Genomic DNA, 24,345 nt, shown 5'->3' on the forward strand with positions numbered 1-24,345 from the left:
CCTCAGCCTTCCAAATAGCTGGAACTACAGGCATGTGCTACCATGCCCGGCTAGTTTTTTGATTTATTGTAGAGATTAGGTCTCACCAAGTTGCCCAGGCAAGAACCCGCAGCCCGAACCTGCAGGCTCAAGCAATCTACTCACCTCAGCCTCCCAAAGCATGGGATTACAGGCTGAGCCACTGAGCCTAGCTTCCATTTTCATTTCTTATTGAGCTAATCTGAATCTTCTCTGTTTCTTAATTGATCTAGCTAGTGGCCAACTGATTTTATTTTTCAAAAAATCAACTTTTTATTTCGTTCATCCTTTGTAATGTTTTATGGATTCCAATTTCACTTAGCTCTGTTCTGATCTTCATTATGTCTCTTCTTCTGCTAGCTTTGGGTTTGGTTTGTTTGTGTTTTTCTAGGTCATTGAGCTGTGACATTAAGTTGTCAATATGTGATCTTTCAGTCTTATTAATATAGGCCCTAAGTGCTATAAATTTTCCTCTGAGCATAGCTTTGGCTGTGTCCCAGAGGTTTTGATAACCTGTTTCATTGTTGTCATTCATTTCAAGGAAATTTAAAATTTCTGTCTCTATTTCATTGTTGACCCAAGGATCATTCAAGAGCAGATTGTTTAATTTCCATGTTTTTGTTTAGTTTTGCAAGTTATTCTTGGAGTGAATTTCTAGTTTTATTCCACTCTGGCCTGATAAGGTGCCTGACATGATTTCTATTTTTTGAATTTATTGAGACTTGATTTTTGGCCTATCTTATGGTCTATCTTGGAGAATGTTCCATGTGCTGCTAAGAAAAATGTATATTCTGTAGTTTGGAGGTGGAATGTTCTATAGATGTCTGTTAGTTACTTTTACTCTAAGGTCCAGTTTAACTCCAGTGTTTCTTTTTTGACTTTCTGCCTTGATAATCTACGTACTGCTGTCAGGAAAGTCTCCCACTATTATTGTTTTGCTGTCTATCTCTTCTTTGGTCTAATAGAATTTGTTTTATAAAACTAGGGGCTCTGGTGTTAGGTGTGTATATATTTTAAATTGTTATATCTTCTTATTAGATCGATCCTTTTATCATTATATAATAACCATCTCTGTCTTTGGTTACTGTTGTTAACTTAAAGTCTGTCTTAGCTGATATGAGAATAGCTAATTCTGCTAGTTTTTCATTCCCATTTGCATGGAATATTTTTTCCTACCCCTTTTCCTTGAGTCTATAGGAGTCTTTGTGTGTTAAGTGGGTCTCTTGAAGGCAGCAGATATTTGGATTGTGTGTGTTTTTTTTTTAATCCGTTCTGTAAGTCTCTATCTTTTTCACGGGGCATTGAGACCATTTATGTTTAGGGTTAATAATGATATGTAAGGTACTATTCCATTTATCGTGCTGGTTGTTATCTGGTTCCTTTATTTGTTTTCTCTATTGTGTTGGTGTTCCATAAACCCTGTGAGCTTTATGATTTCCAGTGTTTTATTACTGATGTATTTCAACCTTTTGTTTCAGTATTTAGAGCTCCTTTGAGTATTTCTTGAAAAGTCAGTCTAGTGGTGACAAATTCCCTCAACGTTTACTTGTTTGAGAAAGACTTCACTTTTCATTTTGAAGCTTAGTGTTGTGGGATACAAATCTTTGGCTGACTGTTATTTTGAGGAGATTGAATATGGGGCCCCAATACCTTCTGATTTGTAGGTTTTCTTCTGAGAAATCTACTGTTAGTCTGATAGGTTTACCTTTGTACATTATTTGATGCTTTGTTTCATGGCTTTCAAAATTCTTTCCTTCACATTAACTTGGTATAACCTGATAATTATAGGCCTAGAGATCACCATTTTGTAATGAATCTTCTGGGGGTTTGTTGGGATTCTTACAGCTGAATGTTTAACCTTTTTCCCATATAACCTGAGGATAGTCACCAGTGGTGCTTGTGGCTGCAGTGTTTGCCGAGATTAAAAAAAAGAGAGTTACAAAATATAATAATCCTCCTCCTTCTGTTCCTCCTCCTCTTCCTCTTCTTCTTCCTCCTTTTCCTCTCCCTCCCCCTCCTCCTTCTCATTAGGACTAGAGACAAGTTCTGTTTAGAAATAACTCCAAGAACATTTTTATATTTTATTTTCACATTGAAAACCAGTCAGATTTGCTTCAGCCTCAAAGAGTATGGTTTATGTAAAATTAAATGAATGCAGCAGTGAGCTGCACCTCTTTTTTTTTTTTTTTTTCTTTTTTCTAAATTTCTGGCAAGGTCAGGGAAGTTTTCATCCATTATTCCCTCAAAAAGGCTTTTCAAACCTGTTGCTTTCTCTTCTTCCTCAGGAAAACCTATGATTCACAGGTTTGGATGTTTTACATAATCCCACATTTCCTGGAGACCTTGTTTTATTTTCTTGATTACTTTTTCTTTATTGTTGTCTCATTGAGTTAATTCCAAAGCCTTGTCTTCAGGTTCTGAGACCCTTTCTTCTCCTTGTTCTAGTCTACTGTTAAAACTTTCCACTGCATTTACTTCCCCAAGTGATTCTTTCATTTCCAGCATTTCAGCTTGTTTTTTTTAAAAAGGTATCTATCTCTTAGGATTTTTTTTAATTTTAGGTTCAGGGGCTAGGTATTTGTGACATGGACATATTGTGTAGTGGTGGGGATTGGGTCTCAGGTGGCCCATTCCCGAGGGAGTGAACATTGTACCCCAGAAGTAGTTTCTGAACCCTGAACCCCCTCCGCTCTCCCCACTTATTGGTGTCCCCAATGTCTATTATTTCCATCTTTGTCATTCACCCCCACAATGGGTGAGAACATGTGATGTCTGGTTTCATTTCTGAGTCAGTTCGCTTAGGATGCTGGTCTCCAGCTCCACCCACATTGCTGCAAAGGATGGGATTTCATTCTTTTTTAGGATTGTGTAGTATCCACTGATGGGTCGATGGACATTTGGGTTGATTCCACATCTTTGCAATTGTGAATTGTGGTGTAGTGAACATGCGGGCACAGGCGACTTTTTTATATGAGGACCTCTGTTCCTTAGGGCAGATAGCTAGTGGCGGGATTGCTGGCTCAAACGGCAGATCTGCTTTTAGTTCTTCGAGTGGTCTCCACACCACTTCCCATAGAGGTTGCGCTAATGTACGCTGCCATCAACAGTGTATAAGTGTTCCCTTTTCTCCACATCCACACCAGCAGCTATTGCTTTTTGACTGGTGTAAGATGGCAGGCATCTCGTTGGGGTTTAAATGTGCGTTTCCTTGGTGCTGAATGATGTTGAGCATTCTTCATGTTTTTTGGCCATTTGTGTATCTTCTTTTGAGAGATGTCTGTTCATGTTCTTTGCCTACTTTTTAAAGGGTTGTTTGCTTTGGTCTTGCTTATTTGAGTTCTTTGTAGATTCTGGATATTAGTCCTTTGTCAGGTGTATAGTTTGCAAATATCTTCTTCTTTGGAGAATTTTTCATATATATCCTGAATAGTTTTTTTTTTTTTCTTTTTGAGCCAGAGTCTCACTGTCGCCCAGGCTGGAGTGCAGTGGCACACTCATGGCTACCGCAGCCTCGACTTGCTTGGCTCATGTGATCCTCATCAGCTTCCAAGTAGCTGAAGCTACAGACACATGCCACCATCCCCAGCTAAGTTTCTGATTTATTGTAGGCACAAGTTCTTGTCAAGTTGCCCAGGCTGGTCTGGAACCCCTGGGCTCAGGCAATCCTCTCGCCTCGGCCACCCAAAATGCTGGTATTTCAGGCATGAGCCACCACGCCTGGCCAGTTTAATTTTTTCATGTTGTTTATCAACTTTCTCCTGAATCTCACTGAGCAATTTTATAATCAACCTTTTGAATTCTATCTCTGGAATTTCAAATATTTCATTTTGGTTAGGGTCCACTGCTGAAAGTTAGTGTGGTCTTTTGGGCATGTTGGAGAACTCTGTTTTTTCTTGTCAGAATTATTTTTCTGGTCCCTTCTCATTAGAATAAACTACTTTTTTTCTTTTTTTTTTTTTGAGTTGGAGTCTCACTCTGTCGCCCAGACTGGAGTGCAGTGGCCGCTCCCGGCCACCGCAGCCTCAACCTGCTGGGCTCTGGCGATCCTTCCGCCTCAGCCTTCCGAGTGGCCGGAATTACAGGCGTGCGCTACCATGCCCGGCTAGTTTTTGATTTATTGTGGAGATGAGGTCTCGCCAAGTTGCCCAGGCGGGTCACGAACCCGCGGGCTCAGGCAATCCACTCACCTCAGCCTCCCAAAGGTGTGGGATTACAGGCTGAGCCACCGAGCCCGGCTATAAACTACTCTTTCTTAAAGTTGGCAGGGGGTTGACGTAGGCACCATAGGGTTCTCTTGGTTATATATAGCCTTGGTGTAGTGAGAGTTTTTCAATTGCCAACTGTGGTGGCGCTCTGCTGGGTATCTGCCCAGGCTCACAGCATCTTGGCAGGAGTGGCTTTGACAGTGGTGTTAGCTGGGGTCTGGGATCAGACCTTGCTCAAAGCCGAGATATTACACCAGATGTGATGGGCTGTGCTGTTGACCTCCCATCAGGTGACACTTGTGGGAGACAGCCAGCTAGGATGGTGGTTGTGGAATTTCTTCTTGGAGTGTGTTTCCGCAAGGAAGTGTCCAGCCAATCGAGATAGTGGGTGGGCCTGTGAGGATTACCCAAATTCTCTGTGTTGAGCTCTGGAGGGAAAGGGTGCAGGAAAAAGAGCTCAACCTCCTCACCCGTGTGCACCCTTGGCTACCCCAGTTGGGATTGGGAGGGAGTCCCTGGCCATTGTGGTCATGCTGATGTGCAGCGGGGTCGCCGAAGCGTTTCCCTTGGGAGTGAAAGGTCGCTAGGGCGAGGTGTCCCACCCAGCTCCCCGCCTTAGCCTCAGGCAGTCTGCCTTCTGAATGCCAAGTGCAGCTGCCTCTGAGCCCCGGTGTTCTCACAGCAGCCCGCCCCAGCCAGGTACTGCCTGCCATCATGGCGTTCGCCCTTGGGGATCCTTCACTCCCAGGCCAGCTAGAAGGCAGCCACCAGAGAGAGTTGAGTTGGGATATGGCCCTGGAGCTGCTCAGGGCTTGTTTTCCTCACACCACTCCTTGTGGGTTTCAGTCGAGCGCGGCTGTGAGAGAGGCAGTCTCCCTCAAGGCTCTCCCTCAAGGGTGCTGGCCAAGTCTGTGGCAGGAGCGCACAATTCCTGAACTTCTCTCAGTCACCTTCCCCACTGTGTCCAGAGGCTGCTCCTGGCCTGTGCCATGATCCAGGCTTGAATCTGGCTAGTCCCATCCTGGGCCAGTTGATTTTTCTCTCTTTTGCACGATATGGTTATTATTGCTCCTTTGCTAAGTCATGGGGCATGCTGCGAGTCCTGTTCTTCTCTGAGTGCTGAGGGAACTCTCTCCTTCTTGGGTTACTCCAGAGGAGAAACACTGTAGCTGCCTCTTGTTGGCCGTCTAGCATAAGGTTTTCGAGGTTGTAGCATGTTTGTTTGTTGCTTTTAATTGCCGAATTGCATTCCATTATACGGATATGCAATTTGTCCCTTCACCTGTGGATGAACATTTGGGTTATTTCCAGTTTAGGTTATTATAAACAGCATTGCTGTGAACATTCCTGTATATGTCATTGTGTGGACCTATGTTTTCGTTTCTTGTGGGGAAAGTCCTAGGAACAGAATTGCCGGGCCATAGAGCGGCTTTTCAACTTCTGAAGAATCTGCCAGAGTGTTTTCCAAGTGGTTGTTCCACTTTAGCTTCTACAAGCAACGCATGAGGGTTCCTGCATTTCGGTATCTTCTCCAACACCTGGTGTTGACATTTCGATTGTAGCCATTCTAGTGGGTACTGGTATGTCGTTGCAGTTTCAATTTACACTTACAACTAATATTGAACATCTTTTCATGTGCTTTTTAGTCAATTATACATCTACTTTAGTTAAATATTTATTAAAATCTTTTGCTTATTTTTAAAAATTGGGTTGTTAAATCATCTGATAGAACTGTAAAACTTCCTCATATATTTTGAATATAAGTCCTAATCGGCTTCTTACATATTTTCTCCCAGTCTGTGGCTTGTGTTTTCTCTCTCTCTTTCGAGTTAGGGTCTCACTCTGTCACCCAGGCTAGAGTATAGTGACACAATCATGGCTCAGCACAGCCTCGACCTCCAGATCCTCCCACCTTAGGCTTTTGAGTTGCTGGGACTACTACACACCCCCATGCCTGGCTAATTTTGTGGTTTTTTGTAGAGACAAGGTCTTGCCATGTTGCCCAGCCTGGTCTTGAACCCCTGGGCTCAGGCAATCCACTTGCCTAGGCCTCCCAAAGTGCTGGGATTACAGGCTGAGCAACCAAGCCCGGCCTGATATTTTTGATGTAAGTTGTAACACTGGCAAAGTCCAGTTCATCAACTTTTTTTCTTTTAAGTGACATGTTTTTAATGCTGTATCTAAGAACTTTTGCCCACCTCAAGTTCACAAAGGTTTTCTCCTGTTTTCTTCTAGAAGTTTTATAGTCTAATTCTTCATTTAAGTACGTGATCCATTTTGAGTTAGTTTTGTTTGCTTTCATACATGTGCAGCTTGGGGGTTGCCCCAGGGACTTGTTCTATATTGAATTATGTTCAATAATTTTTGTGGAGTCAGATCTTAAATTTTTCCTTAATAGTTTCTGAGTTTTTCTATTTCACACAGACAACCCTTCTTCCCTCAAGATTATATAAAGACCTAACTCTGCTTTCTTCTAGCATTTTACTTTAATTTTTTGGTCAGTGTGAAATATATTTGATGTGAGTCATAAATCTCATTTTCCCCCCAAACCTTTACCTGTATCATTTATTGAATAATCCATTCTTTCTCCTTCTGGGTGTACATGCCATCGTTATCATTTTCATATGTATTTGGTTCACTCTGTTTCATTGGTAAATCCTCTTTTGTGCGATTATTATACTTAAGAAAACATTTTATAGCTTCAGTAACATAAAATCTGGTAGGACTAGCACTCCTATATCAGACTTCTTGCTTGTTTAGCAAGAAGATGCAGTTATAATAATTTTGTCCAGTTCTAAAAGTCCTGCTTGCATGGAATTTATTTGTGGAGAACTAACACACTTTTAAAAGTTCCCAGCATTCATCTTGAGTCCAAATCTCTTTTCCTTCTATCAACTCCCATTCTCCCAGTTTCACTGCCTTGTTCTGGGAACTATTACCAGCAATTACCAAGTTCATATCATTTCAAAGTTCAAATATGTAGTTCTAAATAGATGAGTCTTTATGGCTTTTGTATTCCAGATTTCTAATTTTATTGCACTTCAGAGTATGTGATCTTTACAATATCAATTCCCAGAAGTTTTAAAACATCCTTGTGGCTTACTGAAACTTTTGTTTCCTATGGTCTTGAAAATAATGTGTATTTTGTAATTGCTTCTAGATTTTTATATCATCAAGCTTGTAACTTGCATTGTTCTAGTCTTCCACTGTAATAGTGAATTTGCCAGTTTTTGTCTTGTGTTTCAAAGGCTCCTGGTTTTTTATTTATTTATTCATTTATCCTTATTTTTTATTTTTCTTTATTTTGAGTTGGAGTCTCACTCTGTCGCCCAGCCTGGAGTTCAGCGGCACACTCATGGCCACCCCAGCGTCAACCTGCTGAGCTCCAGCAATCTGTTTCAGCCTTCCGAGTAGCTGGGACTACAAGCACGAGCTACCATGCCTGGCCAGTTTTTTTATTTACTAGGGATGAGGTCTAGTCAAGTTGCCCGGACTGGTCTCGAACCCACGGGCTCAGGCAATCCACTCGCCTAAGCCTCCCAAGGTGCTGGGATTACAGGCTGAGCCACCAAGCCTGGCTATTTTTATTTTTTTGAGTCAGAGTCTCACTCTGTCACCCAGGCTGGAATGCAGTGGCACGTTCACAGCCACCCCAGTGATGACCTGCTGGGCTCAGGCGATCCTTCTTCCTCAGCCTTCCAAGTAACTGGAACTACAGGCATGTGCTATCATGCCTGGCTAATTTTTTGATATATTGTAGAGACAAGGTCTCAAGTTGCCCGGGCTGGTCTTGAGCCCCTGGACTGAGGGAATCCTCTCGCCTCAGCCTCCCATAAATTTATTTTTAATATCTTCTTGGTAGACTGTTCTTTTTTCAGTAGAAACGCTTTTTTTTTGAGTTGGAGTCTCATCTGTCACCCAGACTAGAGGGCAGTGGCTGCTCCCGGCCACCGCAGCCTCGACCTGCTGGGCTCCGGCGATCCTTCCGCCTCAGCCTTCCAAGTAGCCAGAATTACAGGCATGTGCTACCGTGCCCGGCTGATTTTTTGATTTATTGTAGAGATGAAGTCTCGCCAAGTTGCCCAGGCGGGTCTCGAACCCTCGGGCTCAGGCAATCCACTCACCTCAGCCTCCCAAGGCGCGGGATTACAGGCTGAGCCACCGAGCCCGGCTTCTTCCTCTTTTTAAAGCCTTAAATTCTCTTTTGATATCGATATTACTGCATCAGTTATCTTTAGGCTATTTTCGGCAGTGTGTCTCCTCCCTTTCATCTCCATCCAACATTTCAGTGTCACTGGGCTTCGGCTTGTGTATCTTTTAGCAAACCCATCCTGAGAATCTCTAGCAAACTTAATTTGTTTACGTTTAATGCGATTACTGATATCGCTGAATTTCTAACTCAATATTTTGTATTTTCTTGGCTTAAAAAGTTTTTATCCTGAGTTGTTACATCAATCAAATATTCTTTATTCCCATTTTTCTTCTACGGGTGTGGAAGCGATATATCTGTTTTCTTAATGATTACCCTTAAAATCGAACGTGAATACTCACTAGAGTATTCTACTGGAAGAGTCCCACTCATAGTACTCTTTCCATTGTCTAGTGTATCAGCTATACTTTATTTATAAACTCACCCTTCTAAAAAGGCTGCTGTTACAGAACAAATAAATCCAATGCTTATCTACAAAGATACTTTACTGCTTTTCCATAGCACGGCTTCTTGTAATCAACTTCCTCTAAGTTCACTTTCTCTTTTTGCTAGACTGGAGTTGTTTCCAATGTAGAGTGGAGATTACTGTCTCACAGTTTATCTGAAAATGTATTTTACCAGTAGTCTTGTACCAGTAAGCTACATAGAATTCCGATCTGAAAATCAGTTTCCCTCATGATTTGAAAATACTATTCATCATGATATGCCTGCTATTCTTATTGTCCTAACTCTGAACTAATCTTTTAAATTCAGTAGCCCTTGGGCAACGCCCTCCAGTCCCCTCCCACTGTGGGAGCTTTTCTGTCCTCTCAATAAATCCTGCTTATAAATAAATAGATAGATAAACAAATAAATTCAGTAGCCCTCGAGATCTTCCTTTTGACTTTTTAATTTCTTTTTAAAAATTAGAGACATGTTCTATGTTGCCCAAGCTGATCTCTAACTCTTGGCTTCAAGCGATCCTCTCGCCTCAGCCTCCCAAAGTGCTGGGGTTACCAGCGTGTGCCATTGTGCCCGACCTTGATTTTTTTGGTCTTCCACGATCATGGTTATATCTGGGTGTTTCTGTCTTGTGCAGAACTGGGTTCCATTTGGAAGGCTCACAGTGCTTTCCAGTTTTGCAAAGAACCTCTGCTTTTTGGACCTCCCCTACTCGTATCTGAGCATCCCCCTTCTCTTAATTTCCCATCTACATTCTCCATTTCTCTGTGTTTCATGTTCAGATCTGGATTCCAATGTTTTTCACTCGTACCTAGTTGAATTGTGGTAACTTTTTCATTTTTCCATAAATTCTCTTTAGCCAGAGGATGCTAGAGGCTAGGAAGGGTAGGGGGAAGGTGGAGACAAGGAGAAATTTGGTAAGAATACAAAGTTATAGCTAGAGAGGAGGAGTAAGTGCCAGTGTTCTCTGGCACTGTGAGATAACTATAGTTAAAATAACATAGTATATAGTCTCAAATAGTTAGAAAGGGATATTGAATGTTCCCAACACAAAGACATGAGGCATGTTTGAGATGATGGATATGCTAATTATCCTGATCTGATCACAATACATTATATGTATCACATAACTATGCACCTCATAAATATGTACAATTATGTCACTTTAAAATGTTTTAAAAGGGCTGAGCACAGTGGCTTATGCTCATAGCCCCGGTACTTTGGGAGACGGAGGTGGAAAGACTGCTTGAGTCCAAGAGTGAGAGACCAGCCTAGGCAACATAGTGACACCTTGCCTCTGTAACAATTTTTACAACAATCTTGGCCAGGCATGGTGGCACATGTCTGCAGTCCCAGCTACTTGGGAGGCTGAGGCAGAAGTTACAGTGAGCTCTGATCATGCCACCGCACTCCAGCCTGGGCCACACAGAGACTCTGATTCAAAAAAACAATTGTTTGAAAAAGATGAAAGAAAACAGAAAAAGAAAAGAAATTCTGTTAAACTATTTTCTCTCTTCAGTGCAGGGCTCTCCCGCCCCTGGCCATGGCCCGGCACTGATCTGTGGCCGTTAGGACCCGGCCACACAGCAGGATGTGGGCAGCCGGCGAGAGCTTCGCCTGTGTTTACAGCTGCTCCCTTCCACGCGCACGATCACCTAAGCCGATCTCCTGCGCCATCAGTGGTGGCGTCATGTTCTTTGAGCTGCGAGTGTGAGGGGTCTAGGTTGCGTGCTTCCTCTGAGAATCTAAGGCCCTATGACCTGCGGGGGAGCTGGGGCGGTGATGCCAGCACTGGGGAGCAGCTACAACTACAGAGTGACACTAGCAGTGGGCTTTGACTGCACAGAAACCATAATGAATCAGTTGCTTGCAGGCTTGGATCAAAACCCAGCAAGTGAGTTGATGGACTTCTATTGCACAGCTGCATCTGGGGGCAGGCTTTCAAGCAGGATCTGACATTTGTTTCAGTCCACACACGGCCTGCCCATTATTCTATTTACCACTTCCACCTGCGCCTCCTTTTTTTAAAATGGGGAGTTGTATGGTTAGTTCATGACATATTACAGCGTGATAAGAATAAAGTGCACGACGAACGTTACACATTTGAATCATCCTGAAACCATACACCCCACCACAGGCTGTGGAAAAATGATCTTCCACAAACCGGTCCCTGATGCTAAAAAGGCTGAGGATCACTGCTTTAATGCTTTATTTATTTATTTATTTATTGAGTTGGAGTCTCACTCTGTCGCCCAGACTGGAGTGCAGTGGCCGCTCCCGGCCACCGCAGCCTCGACCTGCTGGGCTCCGGCGATCCTTCCGCCTCAGCCTTCCGAGTAGCCGGAATTACAGGCACGCGCTACCACGCCCGGCTGATTTTTTGATTTATTGTAGAGATGAGGTCTCGCTGCCCAGGTGGGTCTCGAACCCGCGGGCTCAGGCAATCCACTCACCTCAGCCTCCCTGCTTTAATGCTTTAAACCTAGTCTTTCAGATTCTTGCGTTTTTAGGTGTTCTTGGGTGGGGTTGGGGGTTACTAAGCTACTAGTTCACATCTGCTGATTCACCCTTGTCTGATTTTTTTTTTTTCTGAGTCAAAGTCTCACTGTCACCTAGGTTGGAGTGCAGTGGCACACTCATGGCCACTGCAGCCTCAACCTGCTGGATTCAGGTGATCCTTTTGCCTCAGCCTTCCAAGTAGCGGGAACTATAGGCACGCACCACCACACTGGGCTAATTTTTTTTTCTTTTTAATTGTAGAGATGAGGTCTCATCATGTTGTCCAGGCTGGTCTTGAACTCCTGGACTCAGGCAATCCTCCCACCTCAGCCTCCCAAAGTGTTGGGATCATAGGCATGAGCCACTGTGCCTGACCAATCTGCCTGTTTTCTAAAATGCAGAATTCTGTGTGATTGGATCTTGGAAGTGCAAGGCATGTCTGTAGCAGCCTTCCAGAACTTGAGGCACTGGGGTCCACAGGCCTTGGACTCGTTTTTACAAGCGTTTCTTGCATAACACCTAGGGTTCAGAGCAGGTATCTTCCCCAAGAGGGCCTCCCCAGACCATCTCTCTCTGCTCTGGTGACTCCCTGTACCAGGGTGCATTCCTGTCAGACTCAATTAACCGCCTCACGTCAAAACTCACTCCTCTTCAGAGGACAAACTCCTGCCTGAAGACCAGGTCACCGCTCAGTGTCATTCTCTGTGACTCGTTAGTGAAACTCAGGACACATTTTCTCGGCGGTGGTGGAGCAACTGGCACGCTGGTCAACCGACTCCCCTATCACTGTTTTTTCAGACTCATTTACGTTGCAGGCCGGGAAGGCCACATGCTCAAAGTGCTCTCTTACATTAGCGTCAAGCGCCTGACTCCAGCCCCTGCCATCATCTTTCACGTGAGTATGAACACTGCCATGGCAACACCTACCTTCAAGGTGGAAGGCCCCTCCATTTGCATGGCTAAGTGGACCTGTATTGCTGAGGCCAGTGGTTTTCAAATGACCCAGATTCCCTCATTCCTTGACGTGAAACAAGTACATAAAAAAATCCCAAGACAGTTAAATCAGTTCACCCAACTTCTCCTTTTTCTGAATGTATCCACAAAAGACACATTTGAATCTTCCAAGTTTGCGCCCTCTGTGTGTCTTACATGTGTGTATCACTGTCTGTTCTGGGTCCCTGGTAGAAAACTATATAAAAGCCCACTAGCTTACGTGGAAGGAGAAGAGGGCATTTTACCAAGTGGTTTCTGACAACCTCTCATCATGCTCTTAATGATTGAGAAGTCATGGAACCTTTGTGCAGTGAATGCCCTTTGACATCTTCTAACTGGAGTGTCTCAGTGGCGGACAGTCTTTGCTCGGGTGCAACTGTTCTGGGCATCGAGAGAACATCCACATTCTTAGCCTCAGGGCCAGGCTGCACCTGCCAGCCTCAGATGAGAGCCACTGCTGTCTATGAGTCTGCTCACTCTGAAGACAAGGAGACAGACTCAGAGAGTGGAAATGCCGGCCCAGGGCCATGCAACTCACGCAGGTCAAGGTCAAAACTGTGTTTCATAGTCGGGGCCCTTGCCTGTGAAAGAAAGTTCATAATTCTGAAGCTGGTATAATACACACACATATTCTGGTTTTTTCTTGAGTAAAACCACAGCTTAAAAGATTCAAACATTTCTCAAGTCTTTTCTGTCAGGCTGCAAAGAGGAAACAGCTGTCACAGCCAAAGTTAGGTTTCACCTCAACTGTAACAGGATGCATGGGAAGTTTCTTGATGCTCAGGTGCTTCTTCACAAGAAAAGCTGCTGTTTCAGTCTTCTGTGAAGTAAGGACAATGTGTCTGTTTGCTACTGGCCTAAGAATTCATTCTTCTTTCTAACAGGGCATCATAGCGATCATTTACATCATCCCTGGTGACATAAACTCATTAGTCAATTATTTCAGCTTTGCCGCATGGCTGTTTTATGGCCTGACAATCCTAGGACTCATTGTGATGAGGTTTACAAGGAAGGAACTGGAAAGGCCTATCAAGGTAAGTTGAGAGCCCCAGAGTCACAAATGCTTTGGTTCTTTAAATATGAATTAGATAGAAGTAACTATTTCACATATTCGGGGCATGCATTTTATTTCCATTCTGACTCTACTCTTGTCCTGAACATTGTATTTTAGAGTGGGGTTTACAGAACTGGCAAGAGATCCAGTCCTAACAGTCTGGCATCTCTCTCACATATCCTTTTCATAGATTGATGGGGACTTCTGAACTCTGGCCCCAGACCAGTGCATGCAACCCATTCCTGTGCTTGCAACCACTAGTAGTCCACACTTGCAACCTGTTTTGGGCTCCCTTCTCACTCCCTGCATGGCCAGGGTGGGACTATATACCAATGAGGAGGAAGTAGCATTTATTTTGTTTTCTTATGTCAGAGGCTTTGTTTAAAAAAACACAAAACTGTGCTAACTAGTTCTCTTGATAACAGACGTAAGAAAAGGTTAGGACAGAAACAAAGATCTGAATATCACATATTCTCATTCATAAGTGGGCCCTGAAAATTAGTCACATTAGCACAAGTGAGGGATTGGCAGTCACTGGACACTGCTTGGGAAGGGAGGGAGGAGGGCAGGGAGCACGTGACAACACAAAGTATACCTGGTCCACTACCTGAGGCAGTGAGGGCCAGTTAGAAGCCCAAACCTCACCTGCATGCAGCCTACTTCTGTAGTTAATCCTCAGCTGTACCCCACATTCCTATCAAATAATATATATATCACAAAAGGCTAGGCAAACTGCAGGCTTAAATAACCAGGACAAGAATAAGGATCATGTCTTTAGCTTTAGGATTTTGTCTGGGACCTCCGTCCGAAGGTCTTTCTGGCCCTGTATCTTGATTCCACCAAGTCTCTGGAGTCATCTGAGACGTGGAGCAGCCCATCTGCAGTTTGGCAGCTCCACTTCAGTCAGGTCATCAGGCAGGCAAAATCGCGGTAGTGGCATGGACTTCAAGCCACACAAAATCCCCCATGAAAATAGGCAGAGCCACTAGAATGGCAAAGGGAAAATCTTCTGCAGCCAACATCTTCAACACAAAGGGAGGAAATGAGGCATTGCCACCAACTCCAGACTCTGAGTGGAAGCCCCCCTGGCCTCAGGCCCCAACCGCCCCCAGAACAGGACCCAATCTGAGTGGGATTCTCAGTTGGAGGAGCTGAAGGCCCCCAGAAAGTGGAGGAGCAAGCCCTGCAAGGACCCACTGGCCACAGCCGAGGACCCCGAAATTCCCCACACAATCTCCTTTCCAGAAGGACAGAGAAACATCGAAGACAACAGCAAAAATCACAAGTGCTGGGAAGAGAAACCACTTTTGCTCCACTCCCTTATTCTTGTGCCCACCCCACCCCCTACTCACTTATTCTTTTTTGAGTTGGAGCCTCACTCTGTCGCCCAGACTGGAGGGCAGTGGCCGCTCTCGGCCACCGCAGCCTCGACCTGCTGGGCTCCGGCGATCCTTCCGCCTCAGCCTTCCGAGTAGCTAGAACTACAGGCGTGCGCTACCACACCCGGCTGATTTTTTATTTATTGTAGAGATGAGGTCTCGCCAAGTTGCCCAGGCGGGTCTCGAACCAAGGGCTCAGGCAGTCCACTCACTTCAGCCTCCCAAAGTGCGGGATTACAGGCTGAGCCACCGAGCCCGGCTCCCTACTCACTTATAAAGAACAAAAAATAATTCTGGCATCAGACTTTTCACCACCAACTGCACGCTGTAAGACAGTGGAACAACATACATAAGATATTCAAAGAAGGAAAATGTAGGCCAAATATTTTATGGCCAAACTGACCCTGAAGATTCAAGTCAACAGTTATCAGCATGAAAGAACTCAAGGCATATCATATTACATGAGACTTTCCTGAGAAATTACTTCAAGAATGGGCTTCTGAAACCAAAAAGTCATCGGCAAAAGTGAATATACTTAACTACAGAACTAAGATTAAATTATGAAAGATAACAGGTGATGGAAGGTCAGTATATGTATGCACTGGCAATATAATACAACAAAAATGGAAAGAGAAAGCATATGGAAAGTATATGCCAATTAGGGAAAGGATACTACTGCAAATTAGATGCTGGGCGTGGTGGGGAGAGCATTCCTAGCCAATTTCATTATTGCCTAGGAATAGACAATATCTAAGAAAAGAAGAGACTAAGGGTATTATAGACAACATCTAAGAAAAGAAGGGACTAAAGGTATTACATCCTTATATAATAACATAATACCCTTATATAATAATGTCATACCCTTAGTCGCTTTTAAAAATATTATTAGTTATAATATTTTAGTTACAATAGTTATGATATTGTAACTCAGAACAAAAACATATATTTCATACCTATCAAAAGATACATTTTTTTAAAAAGGAGGAATTGGGTAGTATTGCCTTGTAAAAAAAAAAAAAAAACTTAAAAAAAAGAGGAGGGAAAAACAGACCATTGTGTAAAGGACGTGTAGCTGAAGACGGGCATGGGGATACCCTTCAGAATGTCTTCCCAGTTAATGTTTTCTTGGCAGAATGCTTATTATTTTTTGTTGTTGCTATTTTTTGCTTATTAGTTTTTAATACCCTAAAACTCTATAGAATCTATTAATCTCTTAATACTCTCAGTTCCAGCTTATATTTATATGGAAAATTAGCATTTAAATCCTCAAAATGGAGCACAAATTTTTAACAAAACACGTGTGATAAAGGTTTCAAGTTGCATTCCAATCCAGCCCATGTCAGAATCATACGGATGCATATTGAGAAGTGAGTCATGCATGTCTTACATGCTGGGAGGCCATGTCATTGCATTAAGGCAACTGTTTGTTAACAACCATATTAAGTGGTCACCAGAAAATGATTTTTTAAGCAGCTTATTCTCTAAGGTAACATGTGTCATGTAATATGCTGTTTATATATATGCATTATCTGTGCTTTTTTTTGAGTTGGCATACTCATAGCCACCACAGCCTCGACCTGCTGGGCTGAGGTATTCCTTCTGCCTCAGCCTTTCAAGTAGCTGGGGCTACAGGCACGTGCCGCCACGCCTGGCTAAGTTTTTGACTTATTGTAGAGACTGGGTCTCACCAAGTTGCCCAGCTTGGTCTCGAACCCCTGGGCTCAGGCCATCCTCTTGCCTCCACCTCCCAAAGTGCTGGGATTACAGGTGGGAGCCACTGCACCTGGCCTGTATATATATGCATTTACCGTGCTTTAGTTACATTTGAAGTTTCGTATGATACATGATAATTCTTTCCACTGAAAATAAGGAAACTAGGAAGCGTTTTCCCATAGAATGTCATTCTTCAAGGGCAGAAGACTGCAGAAATATATCATAAGACAACATGAGAGAATGGAAGAGTAGAGACCAAAATTATCAATTATATGAATAAATTGGTTTATTCCATTTAAATTGGCTTAAATCAGCCATTAAAAGAAAAAGATTTTTCAGGCAGGTCTTCAAAGCTGTGAAAAATTAAAAAAAAAAGGACAGGCAAAGAAATATCAGGCAAATGAATACAAAGAAATCACTACTTAGGACAAAGGAGACTAACTGTTATGCTAAAGGATGCAATTCACAATGAAGAGATAATAGTTATGAAAATCGATTCACCAAACTGCACAGCAACCATCTTTACAAAGCAGAAGCTACAGAAATAAAAGGAGAAACGAACACATTAATTTAAATAGGTGACTTGAAAACTCTTACTTCAGACCAAGACAAATGCAGACATATCACTGATCAAAGTGATCAAAGAGCTAAAAAACCAACAAGATAGATCTTAGAGATTTACATCAAGCTCTGAATCCCAACAATAGCAAATACAGACACTTTTTAAAAGTGCATATGGAACATGTGTGAAAACCAACAACCTTTAAAATGCCACAAAGCAAACTTTGATATTTCAACAAAAATTAGAGATAATACCAACGACAACTTCAGTCTGTCATGAAACAAAACAGGAAATTAACAAAAGAAAAAAATAAAATTTGGGGGTCCAAGAGGAAATAGGACAGAAAAGTATATAAACTCCTAAAAATAGCATTAAAGAGGACACAGCTTAAATAGTGTTTTGAGGAAGTTTCATTGCATTAAATATATCCATAAAAATGAAAACAAATTACATAGGCAATTAAAAAAGCAACAGAAAGAACAAAGAAAGCCAAGAGAGAGTAGAAGTAATAAACATAAAATAACTTATGGTGTTAGAAGATAAAAAAACAGAAATGAATGAACTAGTGAATGATAAGCAATCAAGGTAACTTTTGGAAAGTTTTCCTTCTTTTTCAATGCTTTGGAATAAATTAAGCAATACTGGAATTATCTGATTTTTAGAATTTCCCAGTGATTCCAATTCTGCTAAGGTCAGTTTTAGTAAATTATATTTCCTAGAAAATTGTCCATTTAGTCTAGGTGCTCAAATTTACTTGTGAAAAAAAAATTTGTATAGTGTTGTATAAAATAGTCTAATGATTAAAAAAATATTATATTTTGGGATTATTCTCCATTTTCAATTTTTTCTGTGTTTGTGCTTTCTCCTTTTTCTTAGATTAGCTATGAGTTGTTTTATTAATTTTCAAATTATTTTTAGACTATAACATTGATAACAAACCTTATAAAGATAGCATAAAAAAGGAAAAATTAATGAACAATCTCACTTAGGAATACTGATATAAAAATCTTAAAATATTAACAAACAGAATCCAGTTACATCAAAAAGATAACATAGTATGACTAAGTCCAGTCCATGCAAATGTGGCTGAAGATTAGAAAATCCATTAATCAAAAGTTTAATTCATGGATGAATATAATTCATCACATTAATACTCCTATGGGTGAAAAAATCTGCATCACCTCCATAGATACAAAAACAAAACAAGACAAAACCACAGATAAAATTCAACACACAGTAATGATAAAAACGCAAATAGGAATTTATAGCTATTTCTTTTTCTTTTTTTTTTTGGAGTTGGAGTCTCATTCTGTCACCTGGGCTGGAGGGCAGTGGCACACTCCTGGCCACTGCAGCGTCGACCTGCTGTCTCAGGTGATCCTTCCGCCTCAGCCTTCTAAGTAGCTGGAACTACAGGCACATGCCACCATGCCCGGCTAATTTTTTGATTTATTGTAGAGATGAGGTCTTACCATGCTATTTCTTTTTTTTTTGAGGTGGAGTCTCACTCCATGCTCACAGCCACCCAAGCAGCTACCTGCTAGGCTCAGGTGATCCTTCCGCTTCAGCCTTCCAAGTAGCCGGAACTACAGGTGCGCACTACCATGCCTGGCTAATCTCTTGATTTACTGTAGAGGTGAGGTCTTGCCAAGTTGCCCAGGCTGTTCTTAAACCCGTGGGCTCAGGCAATCCCCTCACCTAGGTCTCCCAAAGTGCTGGGATTATAGGCTTGAGCCATGGCCTATAGTTATTTCTTAACATGCTATATCAACCCATATGTGCACACATACACCCAAGGCAAAAAGTAATTTTATTTGATAAGGTAGGAGGAGAGAGGCTCTTACTAAAATTAGGAAAAAGAATGCCTTCTATTGCTACTATCATTTAACATTGTTTTAAAGATATGAGCAAGACAATTAGAAGAAAGCAATTTGAAATATAAGAATAAGAAGACTTCTTAAAATCTCTAAAGCTTTCTCCTTTTAAAGATAATATAATTGCATATTTGAAAGACTCAAAGGATCAAAGAAAAAGCTACAAGAAAATATAGCAAAGTAGTAAGACATAAAATTAACACACTTTATACAAATGATACCCAGTAAAAAGAAAACGAAAGAGAAAGCCTCATTCCCCCAAATAAAGCAAAACCACAAATAACACTCTACCCACAAACTTAACAAGATGTTAGACCTCTAGGTTGGAAGACTATAAGATACTCCTTAGGCTGGATGTGGTGGATCACTTCTGTAATCCAGCGTTTTGGGAGGCTGAAGCAAGAAGATGGTCTGAACCCAGAAGTTCAAGACCAGCCTGGGCAACATGGCAAGACCTCAAAAAAATTAGCTGGGTATGGCAGCACACGCCTTTAGTCCCAGCTATGTGGAAGGCTAAGATGGAAGAATCACCTGAGCCCACTAAGCCAAGGTTGCAGTAACTGTGATTGTGCCACTGCACTCCAGCCTAGGTGACAGACAGACAACTCAAACAAAACAAAACAACTCCTGAAAGACATACAAGGTAAACTTGAACAAATGGAAACTGACACATATTCCTGGATAGGAAAAACGCAACATCATAAAGATGTCAATGTTCCAAAAGTTAGACATTTAATATAATCGCAATAAAAATACCATTTAATTTTTTTTCTGGAGTTACACAAGTTAATTAAAAAGCTCATAATGAAGAATAAACAATCAAGAATATCCTGGAAAAAACTAAAAAAGGAGAGTGTTATTAAAATATAAAGGTTCTAAAATTTAAATATTACGTTGCTGGGCAACCCCCCCCCGGGTCCCCTCCCACTGTGGGAATTTTCTGTCCTCTCAATAAATCCTGCTTAAAAAAAATTATGTCACTGATGTATTAAAAACTCATAAATTGATCTGTAAATCCAAGAATAGGGAACACTTTCCTATTCAAAATCCAGAAGTAATAAGGGATAAAAATGATAAATATACCGCCGGGCTCGGCGGCTCAGCCTGTGATCCCGTGCCTTTGGGAGGCTGAGGTGAGTGGATTGCCTGAGCCCGTGGGTTTGAGACCCGCCTGGGCAGGCGAGACCTCATCTCTACAATAAAGCAAAAAAATTAGCCGGGCATGGTAGCGTATGCCTGTAGTTCCAGCTACTTGGAAGGCTGAGGCGGAAGGATCGCCGGAGCCCAGCAGGTCGAGGCTGCGGTGGCCGGGAGGGGCCACTGCACTCCAGTCTGGGCGACAAGTGAGACTCCAACTCAAAAAAAAAAAAAAGATAAACATAACCTAATAAAAATGTCTACCTTTTTAAAAAGAGAGTTGGTACATATATAACATAAGGGGGAAAATATTTGCAAGTAATATCACAAAAAAGGGTAATATCCTTACTAAAAAGAGTTTCTAAAAATTGAGATGGGAAATGTCAACACTTGAAAGAAAAACAAAGGATTTAAAGCCAGTTCAAAGGGACAATGCAATGACACTTAAAAATGAAAACAGCCCCCCACCCCCAGCAAGCCTAACTTTGCTCCTAATAAGAGAATGAATACCTAGATTGCAATGAGAGACCATTTCTTGTGTATCGGATGGGCAGAAATCCAAAAGTTTGACCACACACTCCTCGGGTGAGGCTGAAGGGAAGTTGTCTTCTACATTGTTAATGGAATGCAAACAGTATAGCTATTGTGAGGGAAATTTGGCAAAATCTAGCAAAATTATATGCGCATGAACTCTTTAACACCCCATTTTGAGCCATCCCATTTTGAGGTAATCTACCTTAAAACTAAACTGCAAAAATATAAAATATACATGTTATTTATTGCAGCATTAATTGTAACAGCAAAATTACACAACTCAAACATCAATGAATAGGAGATTGGCTGAATGAACTATGTTGTACATCCAAACTAGAGTAGTTTGCAGCAGTTAAAAAATGGATGATGACTGAGGTGAGTGAACTGCCTGAGCCCGCGGGTTCGAAACCCGCCTGGGCAACTTGGCAAGACCTCATCTCGACAATAAATTAAAAAATTAGCCGGGTGTGGTAGCATGCGCCTGTAGTTCCAGCTACTTGGAAGGCTGAGGTGGCAGGATAGCCAGAGCCCAGCGGGTCGAGGCTGCGGTGGCCGGGAGCGGCCACTGCACTCCAGTCTGGGCGACAGAGTGAGACTCTAACTTAAAAAAAAAAAAATGGATGATTAATGCTTTTGTATATTTTGTATGGCACTATCTCTGGAATATGTTAAAGGAAAACAGATATAAAACTGTCTATTAAGTAAATTGCTTTTATGTAAGAGGAGGGGAGGATGAACATGTGGATGTGTGTTTGTGCATATGTGTGTGTTCATTCTCAAAAAGAAATGAGAGCAAGGCAAAATGAAGTTAAAAATTATATTAAAAATTAAAATTAACAAATGAAAAACAAATGGAGATAAAGAAACCTTACTCTAAAGCAAGTAGGTGACAGAACTGCACAGAGAAAATAGTTTTTAGAACTAAGCAGAGTATTTTGAATGAACCTCCCTTGTGGTTTAGAAAGAACTCCCTTCTATTGGCAGTAGTGGGAAACTGCCGGGGATGGGGTGGGGGTGGGATTGGCAGTTGAGGGAAACTCCCAGGGGAAGGAGGGGCATACCTCATCAACAAAGGTACCTGCATAATGAACATTTGTATATCTAACCCTGAATTGTACCCCACATCTTTAAAATTAAAAAAAAAAAAAAAAAAAAAAGAACTTCCTTCTATGGTTAGAAAGAACTGCAAAAAAAGTGTTAAATGTCACACTACTATAATAATTCTAGTACTGGTATGGTTATTTTGAAATTTACCATAGGATAAAAAGCAAGTAAGCAATTATGTTAAAGTCATTAGGAAACAAGATCTTCAGAAGCATAAACAAAAAGATACAAGTTTAAAGCAAAGGAAGAAAACAGCCATGCAATCTTACCTTTGAATTGGAAAACTTAGCATGAATTCATGAAATTTTTTCCCTTCTTGAAAAAAATGCTTTATCTTTGTCCTTGTAAAAGAACAATGAGTACTGCAATCACCTGGATTATGGCCTTTAAATGCCATTTCCTGTTAAAAGGAAGCCAAGTCCCTTGGAGAGATGTTAGATGAATCTGGGCCTGGCACAGCCTGCCATGCCAGAGAGACGACAAGCTTTCAAGAGCACTGGGATCATATCGTCAGGGCCCGAAGCCAGTCTGCAGGTGCTCTAGGTGGCCACTGACAGGACATGCTGAACATCGTGAAGAACGGCTACCAGGGATTGAAACTCACCACATGTGTAAGCATCCGTGAGTGGGAGTCACCTTCGGAGGTCTCGAGGGCCGACCTTATCATGCTGAAAGCGAAGAAATTCAAAGCATCAAGCATCTCCCCGGCCTCTTCCATACAAACTTCAATTTAGAATAGTCAGACAGTTGATAAAATTCTTCACTCTAGAACTTCAGACAATTAAGTCCAGGAGGAATGACAGAATTAGAGAATTACTATCGCATGACCCCTGATGGAGCCAAGGCAGCTGTCATCAGGGCACAGAGATGCTAAGACCATTTCAAGCTCTGGCCTGTTTAGCTCCCAGTGTGGGACGGAATTGGCCGCTTTGCCCGGAGCCCACAGCCGACTGACTACAAGCAGTTCCAAAGCGGGAAATCAAACAGCATGTGCCTCGACACGTATCACAAAAGGAAGCGCACTGCTCCGACCCCCAGGACTCTGCCTCAAAATCTCACTACCATCTCCTGGAGGGCATGGGAGCTGGAGAAGGTGACCCCGGGAGGAAGCAATCAGGCAAAGCTGAAATTAAACACGTGTGTAGAATAAATCATCCAACTTCCTCAACATTTCACTGACAAAATAAAAGAGGAGGGGAAGGAATGAACATGTTAAAAACGTAAAGTCCTTGTAGGAGATGCATGCTGAATATTTTACAGGTAAAATGACAAGATTTTTATATTCTAGGAAACAGAAAAAAGGTAGATTAGGTGAAACTGGCAAAAAGTGCATTAAAATATTGACATTGGAGGTGTATATGGAGCTCATAACACTTCTATCAGCTTTTTAAATGAGACATTTCGACAAGGAAATGAACGTGCCTGGCCACACCATGACCCCCTGCTGCTTTGCTTGCAGGTACCCATCGTCATCCCCATCCTGGTGACTCTCATATCCGTGTTTTTGGTCGTGGCCCCAATCATCAGTCAGCCCGCGTGGGAGTATCTCTATTGTGTCTTATTTATATTGAGTGGCCTTATATTTTACTTCCTTTTTGTCTACTACAAGTTTGGATGGGCTCAGAAAATCTCAAGTGAGTATCACAGAAGGCCTATTTGGCTATTAGCAGAGTGCAGACAGGCACAGCATCCCTCAGCCTCACCTGCCCTGATTCTGCCAAGTCCTCTCCATCACGATCTCACAGGGCTGGCAGACATCATCTTTTCAGGACACCTGGCTGCTCCCCTCAGGGGAACACTTCTGGGTCCACCTTTAATCTTTTTTGTTCCTGTCAATTACTGTAAGTAGGAAGGAAGAGCACTATTTTCTTTTGAATTATAAATACACATAAAATTTACCGTTGTTGCCACTTTTCTGTGTGCCATTTGATAGTGGTAGGTATAGTCACTATCTCAGCCCTGGAAAACCATTTTCTTTTCCCTGATATGTACCATCAACTAAAAGGCTCAGTGGCATTGCAGACACCCAGAAAGTGATGGGGTTTGGGCCCAGGCCTTCCAGTGCCAAGGGCACAGGCCTCACACTCATGCAGCAATCTTGATCCTCATCTATTTTAAGGCAATTGTTGCTTAAAAGCTTAGCTATATAAGCCACTTTCGCTTCTAAAAAGAAAGCACTTGTGCTAAAGTACATCAAAAGAGTCTCTGGATTACAACTTTTTAAAAAGCCTACAAACCAAGCCAGGTAAGCTACTTGGGAGGCTGAGGTGGGAGGATGGCTTGAGCCCAGGAGGTTGAGGCTATAGTGAGCCATGTGTACACCACTGCACCCCAGCCTGGGTGACAGAGTGCAACTCTTGTTTCAAAATAAATAAAGTTTATACATATATTCAGTGTTGCATCCTATACCGCAGATTTTAGTTGCAGGAAGCCCCATTTACAAAAGTCTTTGAGGCTTCCTGAGCATTCCTACCAGGCTGTGAGGTGACCTGTGCGGTGACCAATGCCTGTTTCCTGGCCTCCCTCTCTCCACTGTGAGTTCCCTGAAGATAAAGAACTGTCCTGGGCACAATTTAATCCTTGATCCACCAGCTTACAACAGCCACTTAATATTAAGCAAAT

General features: G+C 42.2%; 1 protein-coding gene across 1 annotated transcript in view; it reads left to right on the plus strand.

Annotated features, from left to right (window-relative positions):
* SLC7A9 (solute carrier family 7 member 9) overlaps positions 1–24,345 on the plus strand; it is a 40,376-nt gene that overhangs the window by 14,627 nt on the left and 1,404 nt on the right. Inside the window, exons 7-9 of the mRNA XM_008056636.1 lie at positions 12,172–12,268; positions 13,251–13,400; positions 23,183–23,357. Of these exons, the coding sequence (XP_008054827.1) occupies positions 12,172–12,268; positions 13,251–13,400; positions 23,183–23,357 (422 nt within the window). The remainder of the gene's footprint in view (positions 1–12,171; positions 12,269–13,250; positions 13,401–23,182; positions 23,358–24,345) is intronic.

This window comes from Carlito syrichta, unplaced genomic scaffold, assembly GCF_000164805.1.
Source record: "Carlito syrichta isolate Samal-C Ts95f unplaced genomic scaffold, Tarsius_syrichta-2.0.1 Scaffold302426, whole genome shotgun sequence".
NCBI classification, from domain to species: Eukaryota; Metazoa; Chordata; class Mammalia; order Primates; family Tarsiidae; genus Carlito; species Carlito syrichta.